We start from the raw sequence: 8,163 nt of genomic DNA on the forward strand, positions 1-8,163 counted from the left end.
TCCCCAGGGTGAGCGGCCTGCCTGCAGGACTGGCCCCCCGAGCCACAGAAACGGCCCAGATGAGACCGTAGGGATGCGTCTGTTTCGGGGTCTGCTAATCACCCGCTCCCTCTCTCCCCGCTCCAGTTCGGAGCACAGCCTTCCAGGCAACGTATTCCTTCAAGATCCCGGAGATCCACTTCCCGCTGGTGAGCCAGTGCGTCCAGGCCTACTTCTCGGACTGCGTGGCCCTGCTGAGCAAGGCCATGGGACACCTGGCGCCCGACAGCTCCGTGCTGCTGGCCCGGTTCTTCTACCTGCGGGGGGCCGTGCACCTGATGCAGGGCCAGCTGCTGGACGCCCTCCTGGACTTCCAGAGCCTGTACAAGACGGACCTGAGGATCTTCCCTGCCGACCTGGTGCGGAGGACGCTGGAGTCCATGTCGGGCCCCGAGCGCGCCCAGGCCGAGCGCGTGCCTGAGCTGCGGCGGCTCATCAGCGAGGTCGCGGACAAGCCCGGGGATGCCCCCAAGCCCGACGACCGCGTGAAACACTTCGAGCTGCCCAAGAAGCACATGCAGCTGGACGACTTCGTGAAGAGGGTCCAGGAGTCGGGCATCGTGAAGGACGCCAACATCATAAACCGACTGTTCGAGGCGCTGACTGTAGGTAAGAGGATGGCCCCGGCCCGGATGCGAGGGTTCGGTACGCCAGGACGGCCCGCTAGTGGTGCCGGGGCCCCGCGGGCTGAGGGCTCTTCCCGATCGGGCACCTGCAAGACCAGGAGGGGCTGGCCAGGCCTGGGGGCTGCCGGGCTGGCCTGTCCCTGCCCCTCGGGGTAGCGCAGTGTGACCAGAGACCCTCCCGCCCCAGGGGGCTGCTCACCTTGTGTGCGATGCTGCCGTCGGTGGGAACTCTGCACGCGCGCCCAATGGCACAGGCGGGGTGGCATCGTTCCCCTCCTGGGAGAGCTGCCTTGTCCACGCTGACCACAGTCATCCTTTCTACACCGCCCCCCTCAGAGGGACCCTGTCCCCAGCCGGAGCCTTCCCGCCTGACCACCTTCTTACGGGCTCACTAGGAATGCACGTGTCAGAAAGCAGGACCTGGGCTTTGTGTGGTTTCCAAGGACGGGTGACTTGTGTCCTGCTGTGTCTGCAGTCACTGTTTCTCCACAGCGTCTTTCCAGAACTTTCCTGTGTCAGCGTGCACGTGTCACTGAGCATCCGGTGGCCGTGTCTCAGGAGTAGAGCACGGGCCCCGGTCTGTTTGGCCATCAGGTGGCGTCTAGTCATTTTTCTTTTCCAAGTACTGGCATGGTGAGCGCCGCCGTGCCTGGTGCGTGACATGGCTGCGGACGGCCCTCCCCGGGGTGTGTGCGGCCCAGGCTGCACCCCGAGACCCCCACCTCCCACCCCCCACCTCCTGGGCAGCACGAGGTGCTCGGACTCAGATGTCCTGCTGGCTGGAAGAACGTCCACTCGTTTGCTCTGGAGCCATTCTGGTGCCTTCTTTCCCCGTCTCCGTTTGCGCCCTGGCCCCCTGACCCCTGCACAGGCCTGGCAGCTTCTCCTCCTGGTCTTACTGGGGGGTCTCCGCGGGCAGGCCCCATGGGGGGGGTGAACTGTGAGGGGGGACAGGGCCCTGCGGAGAGCCCCCAGCAGCACTCTGGGGCCCCGTGACTCAGCGCCTCTCAGGGACACCCCATCCCTTCCCTTTGCGGGGCCTTCACGAAGACGCCGGGGCCACAGCCAATTCAGCTGCTAGGCCTGGAACATGGGGACACGGGGACGCACGGCCACTGTTCTTGGGGAGTGAGGCATCCAGAGTGGGCCTGGCTGCTCCTCGATGTCACTGTGCCCCAGCCCCACGTGGCCTTGTTGCTTCATGGCATGAGACACCGATGGCCTGGGCAGCACTGTTCTCCCGTCAGGAGGAAGGGGGTCTGTCCCCCCACTGTCACCACCTGTGGCCAGCAGCGTGTTCCCACAGCACGTGGCCGCCTGGGAAGCAAGGTTTTGCGGTGGACGCGTGGACCGTGTCCAGTGTTCCCAGACCTGTGCTGGCCGGGCATCAGCAGACGTGGGCCACACTGATGGGGCTGGTGGCCCTGTTGTCACCTGGGTTCTGTTCACGTGGCAAACAGCTCAGTTAATGGTCCTGGTTCCGGGATGTGTGAGGGACCGTGTGGCAGCACCAAACGTATGTTTACCTAACGGCCCAGGTGTTAGAAAAGCTCTATTAAGTCTGAGCTGAAGGCCACCAGCTTGGAATGAACTCACGTGGCAGAACGATGCATCCGAGACTTTGTTTACATTATCGTTCCTCTTCCGTCGTTAGAGACTCGAGTAGACATCTCAGGTGTGGTGTTCATGCTGTGGGACCAGTAATTTCCACACGCGGCTGCGCCTGAGGGGCCGGGGTCAGGGGGCCGCTGTGCGCCGCCGTCAGCATGGCTGTGCAGGAGCTGGGCTCCAGCGACCGCCTGCGCCCGGAGACGGTGTGTGGGTGACGGCACAGGAGTGAGCAGTTGGCACTTCTGTGCAGAGTTGGAGACAAACAGAAGATGTGTCTGTTGCACAGGCGCGTGCAGTAGCCATGGGAGCTCATGGCAGCCCCTGGTGAGCACAGTGGGTGTGCATGCAGCTCATGGATGTGCACGGTGGCTGAGGTGTGCATGGCGGGTGTGCACAGAGGTCACAGACGTGCACGGTGGCTGGGGTGTGCGCCGTCCCGCGGTGCCGCGGCCCTGGAGGGGCTGGAGCTACAGTAAGTGCCGCTTCCTACCGCAGGGGTGTCCCTGGGCGCTGCCCTGTGACGGTCGGGTTTCTGGTGTCCGTCCTGGAGCCCTGGCACCACATTTGTCTGTGAGAGGAAGCTGTTCTGGGTTCTGGTGACATGTACCGTGTCCTGCGTGGCCCAGCGACGTGGCTGGGGCCCAGACAGGAGGAGGTGTCCTGAGCGACAGAAGGAACGGGGCCCTTGGCTCCAGGCTCCCAAGGTTCTGAAGTCCTTCGTGAAGTAGTGGGTTCCTTGCTCAGCTGGAAGGCACACCTGCCAACACACAGGGCCAGGTGGCGTCGGGCCACGGGACCCGGCTCCACGCCTACCTCTTCCGGTAAGGGCTTTCTTCCCTGTGCCTCAGATTCCAGATTTGTGAACAACCTGATAACAGCGCTGCCTCCTGAGGCGGCTGGAGGAGAAATTGGGACGTGGGGAAGTGGCGTGAGCGCAGTGCTGCCGTCAGGGAGACGGGTGTGCGGCCCGGCCGCTGCCCGGCCAGGATGACTGCCTTGTCGGGGACGGGGGTGGGTGAGATACCTTACCCGGGTCTTGAAGTGCATGTAGTTTTCTGCTCTGAGCTCCCTGGAGCAGTGTGTGCAGCGGCAGGTAACAGCACGGCCAGTTTGGGGATATACTCGGAACGTGGGGTGTGAAGGGGAGGTGGAGCCCAAGCTTGGAGGAGTTTGGGGCCTGGTGTAGATGAGGAGCCTGGAGTGTTTGAACAAGTGACAGGGGGCTCCTCCCCGTACCGTAGGGTGTGCTGGGCACCCAGGGAAGCAGGCCGCGCGGGTGGGTCGAGTGGGAGCTTGTCTGCGGGACGTGAGGGTCGAGTGGGAGCTTGTCTGCGGGACGTGAGGGCCGGTGCCTGACGGGAGGGCAGGGAGGGCTATGCAGGGCCAGGGTGCTGGCGGGGAACCCAGCCCGGGCAGGAACAGCCCCAGGACACCTCAGGATGAGAACGGGTGGGGCTTCTCAGCAGTGGGGGTGGGGTGGTCCCATTTCCATCCTGCAGGGAAGCAGCCGGGTTCCCTTGACAGCTTAGTGTCACAGCACAAACCCACAAAGCTGGGCTTCAGACCTGGGTCTCTGTCTGCCTCCAGAGCCCGTGAATAGTGGACGTTTCAGTTCATTTCAGTTACAGAGAATCAAACGTGTTGCTCACATAACTGAGACGGAGCCAGCTTCAGGCCAGGCTTGATCCTGTGGTGAAGGTCACCAAGGATCTGGTCTCTTGAGTGTTAGCTTCACGTGAGGACTGGCTCCCCGCGGGCCCCAGGAGGGCTGCTACCGGTTCCAGTGGTGACCCGGCGCTTTGCCACCGTCAGAAGTGTGTCCCAAGAATTAGTGACCACCTGGCAGGCCCCACCCCTGAGCTGGGGGGATGGAGAGGGGAAAGGGCTGACTGAGCAAGGGCGCTGGGGCTCCAAGACCGAAGTGCCGGCGCCACCTGCTGTCCAGTGTGGGTAGTGCACCGCTTTGGGGGGCCAGGGGGGACACGGATGTGGCCCTGAGATGTCTTTTCTTTACCAAACGAAGGACACCAGAAACAAATTGACCCGGAAACATTCAGAGATTTCTACAACTGCTGGAAGGAGGCAGAAGCAGAGGCCCAGCAGGTCAGTCTGCCTTCGTCGGTGATGGAGCACCTGGATAAGAACGAGTGTGTCTACAAGCTGTCGAGCTCCGTCAAGACGAATCGCGGCGTGGGCAAGATCGCCATGACCCAGAAGCGCCTGTTCCTCCTAACCGAGGGACGGCCGGGCTACGTGGAGATTTCCACCTTCAGGGACATGGAGGTGAGAGCGCGGGCCACCAGCCCCTGCTGTTTGGTGACTCGGTACCCCTTCTCCCATGCCCTTGGGGCCTCCCCACACCGCTCCCACCCTGCCCCCACTGCTCTGGCCCCTCCCCCAGGACGGCCTTCACCCGGCAGGTGCTCTGCTCTCAGCCCCAGTGCAGGGACCTCCCGGCGGGCGGCCGGTGGCCGCTGTGTAGCATCAGCTTTGCCACCCCGTCCCTGACGCCAGCATTCCTGGGAGGGGACTTCTCACTGACCCGCCCCTGCCTTCCCTGTCTCCCTAGGAAGTGCGCAGTACCACAGTAGCCTTTCTGCTGCTGCGAATACCCACTTTGAAGATTAAAACCGCGTCCAGGAAAGAAGTCTTTGAAGCGAATCTGAAGACGGAGTGTGACGTGTGGCACCTGATGGTGAAGGAGATGTGGGCCGGGAAGAAGCTGGCGGATGAGCACAAGGTCGGGGGCCGGGCCGCCTGCTCCATGAACCTGCGGCTGTGCTGATGCCCCGGGGGCTTGGGCGCCGTCCCCAGGGCTCGGGCGCTGTGCAGGGGAACCGGCTGGGTTGGAGGAGGCCCTGCCGGAGGCACAGAGATGGTGTGGTTTGCATGGCCCCGTGACCGGCCAGCGTGGAGGGGCCCCCGTGGAGGGGCTGGGGCTGGACTCAGGTCTCAGTCGGGTCTTCCAGGCACACCCTGCTCCCGAGGCTCCTCCCTTCTCAGGGTCTTGGCAGGGGTCACATGGGAGCCCCACCCCCACCCCAGACTTAGGTTTATTATACCCAGGGATTTTTGTGTTTTCACTTACTTTGGGCCAGATTGGTAGCTTTGCTCACACCGAGGTAGGGCTTCACGGTCACAAAGGACACCCCGGAGAGAGGCACGGATGGAGGACACAGGGACAAGAGGTCGCTGTGGGCAGAGCATGGGCGGGGCAGTGGGGTCCTCGGGGCTGCACAGCCCACGATCATCACAGGGACTGCGGGCGCCCCCGTTAGAAAGAGCAGACCATCCGCGGTGGGGGCACTTCTTTTGGTGAGGGCAGCCCCCGTGCACCAGGAGGCCAAGACCACGAACACAGAGGGAGTCTTTCCGCCTGGAGCAGGAAGGGGGGCCAGGGCCCCTCCAAGGTTCTAGCGCTGACTTTGGGACCCACCGTCTGGTTTCATGCCCACTGGTTTATTTGGCACAAGCTAGAGCCCGTGGGCCACGGCTGTCTCTGTAAGGAGACTTATGGGCACACGCACTCGTTTACGAAACGCCTCTGGCTGTTCCCCAGCTACAGAACGGAGCCAGGTGGTTGTGACCGAGGTTGGGGAGCCCACAGGGGCGGAGGACTTACTGCCTGGCCCTTCACGGAAGGCGTTTGGCAGCCCCTGGCATAAACGAGCAGTATCTGTCGTGACTGAGACAAAAGCGTGTGACCTCAGGTCCAAGTGTGGGCTGTTTGCGTGGCCTTGAAAACACGTTGCATCTTGAAAAGCGTTGTTTGATGTGACGAGGCAGAGTCCCTTGGCGATGTTCGTGCCCCGGTGTTGAAATGAGCGTGTTTCTCCCGCAGGACCCGCAGTACATCCAGCAGGCGCTGACCCACGTCCTGCTGATGGACGCCGTTGTCGGCACACTCCAGTCGCCTGGTGCCATTTACGCTGCCTCCAAGTTGTCATACTTTGAGAAGATGAAGAACGAAAGTAAGAGAGACATGTGTTTGAGTCCTGGTGTCCTGACTGTGTCTTACGTCGTCTTATCTGGCTGACATTAGGACCGATCCCTAATTTCTCACTTTTGTCCTTTTATAAAATGTGCATTTTAATTTTGAGCACCACACATTCTGCTTTCCCGTCCTCGCCTCACACTGGGAGCCCATTGCCCAGCAGGACCCACTGAGGCACTTCCCGCGCTTGCTGTCTGCGGGGTGGGGGGGTGTGGGGGAGGGGTCCACTGGACACTGGGTGCGGTTTGTCACAGTTCTTAGTTGCCAGCAGATTTGCACTGGCCGGTGAGGGGTTTGGGAGCCGAGAGGAGGCTCTCCAGTGGCTCCCAGAATCCTCTGTGGTTGGGGACGCGCCCCCGGAGGGCCATGGAGGCTGTGCCCGGTCCCTTCTGCTGACAGGTGCCCGGAGGCCCCCGGAGTTCAGATCTGTTTTCCCCGCCGTGATTGGGTCAGTTTCCCCAGCTAGGACTTCTCTGATCACCTGTCTGTAGATGGGAATCTGGCCCTCACATTCTGGAAGCCATCCAGGGGTTGCTGGTGGAATCTTTTTTTGGTCGGGCATGGGAGGTAGTCTTTTCAAGTCTAGGAAAGAGCAAGTGGGTAAGAATAACTATTATTTTAGTTACAACTTTTAAATGGTCTAGAACCAGCGGTCTTGTGGGCTGTATAAAGGAGAGAGTATAACTGCTTCTCCACTGACGTTGCTACGCGCCATGTTCCCATGGGCTGAGTCAGCTGACAGCCTAGAATTTGTGATGACAGATGAACAAAGTAGGGCTGTTTTTAAAATGATCTCTAGTTCTGTTTGTGTGGGGTTTTTTGTTTTTGTTTATTGTTTTTTTTTTAAGGTTTATTAATTTTGAGAGAGAGAGAGTGAGCCGGGGAGGTGCAGGGAGAGAGGGAGAGAGAATCCCAAGCAGGCTCTGCACTGTCAGCATGGAGCCCGACGCGGGGCTCAAACCCATGAACCGTGAGATGGTGACCTGAGCCAAAATCGGATGCTCAACCGACTGAGCCGCCCAGGTGCCCTGAGCACTGTCTTTTAAACAACTGCTTTACTGAGCTAGAATTTCCGTCCCTCACTCACTTACAGTGTTCGTTCTTGGTTTGGGCTATTCTCAGTCCATCGTCAGCACAGTGAATTCTAGAGTTCTAGAGCATCTTCATCACCCTAAAAAGAAGCTCCGTAGCAGTTTGCAGCCCCCACTGATGTGCTGTCTGTCTGTCGGATTCACCTCCTCTGGGCATGTCACGTACACATGTCCTTGGTGGCTTCTCTCGTTGATGGCAGCGCTTGCAGAGGCCTCCACATATAGCGGCTGCCGGTGTTGCCCTCCTCTGTGGCCGGACCGTGTCCCACGGTGTGGGTGTAACCGCTCTGTTGGCTCCTGGCCAGCTGACTGGCTTCCCTGCGCCGTCGGCCTCTGACAAACACTGCTGCTCTGAACATCCACGTTCGGATTTGTTTGCTCGTGTGGTCCCATCTCCTCAAAATTTTGTTTAAGTTAACGTATCTTGAGAGAGCGAGCAAGCCTGAGCAGGGGATGGGGGGGAGAGAGGGGGAGAGAGAATCTCAAGCAGGCTCCACAGTCAGCACAGAGCCAGACGTGGGGCTTGATGCCCTGAACTGTGAGATCGCGGCCTGAGCTGAAATCAACAGCTGGACACTTAACCGACTGAGCCCCCCCAGGTGCCGCATGACCCTGGCTTTTAAATGTTCCCAAATTGGGAGAAACAAATTTCACTTTGGCACATTTTACTCTTTGCCACGTCTGTCACTGTGAAATCTCTGATGCTTCCTGGTCCCAGAAACCAACCTCTGTGTCCTCAGACCCCCTCTTCTCCCCTCCCCGTCCCGGAAACAACTCACCCACCCCTGCATCCTGGGAAACC

The 8,163-nt window shown here is 60.5% G+C and overlaps 1 protein-coding gene across 1 annotated transcript in view; it reads left to right on the forward strand.

Annotated features, from left to right (window-relative positions):
- Nucleotides 1-8,163, forward strand: part of DENND3 (DENN domain containing 3) — a 48,637-nt gene that overhangs the window by 29,068 nt on the left and 11,406 nt on the right. The window contains exons 16-19 of the mRNA XM_077750016.1: nucleotides 127-648; nucleotides 4,300-4,559; nucleotides 4,846-5,016; nucleotides 6,118-6,247. Of these exons, the coding sequence (XP_077606142.1) occupies nucleotides 127-648; nucleotides 4,300-4,559; nucleotides 4,846-5,016; nucleotides 6,118-6,247 (1,083 nt within the window). The remainder of the gene's footprint in view (nucleotides 1-126; nucleotides 649-4,299; nucleotides 4,560-4,845; nucleotides 5,017-6,117; nucleotides 6,248-8,163) is intronic.

This window comes from Crocuta crocuta, unplaced genomic scaffold (assembly GCF_008692635.1).
Source record: "Crocuta crocuta isolate KB4526 unplaced genomic scaffold, BGI_CrCroc_1.0 scaffold119, whole genome shotgun sequence".
Classification (NCBI taxonomy): domain Eukaryota; kingdom Metazoa; phylum Chordata; class Mammalia; order Carnivora; family Hyaenidae; genus Crocuta; species Crocuta crocuta.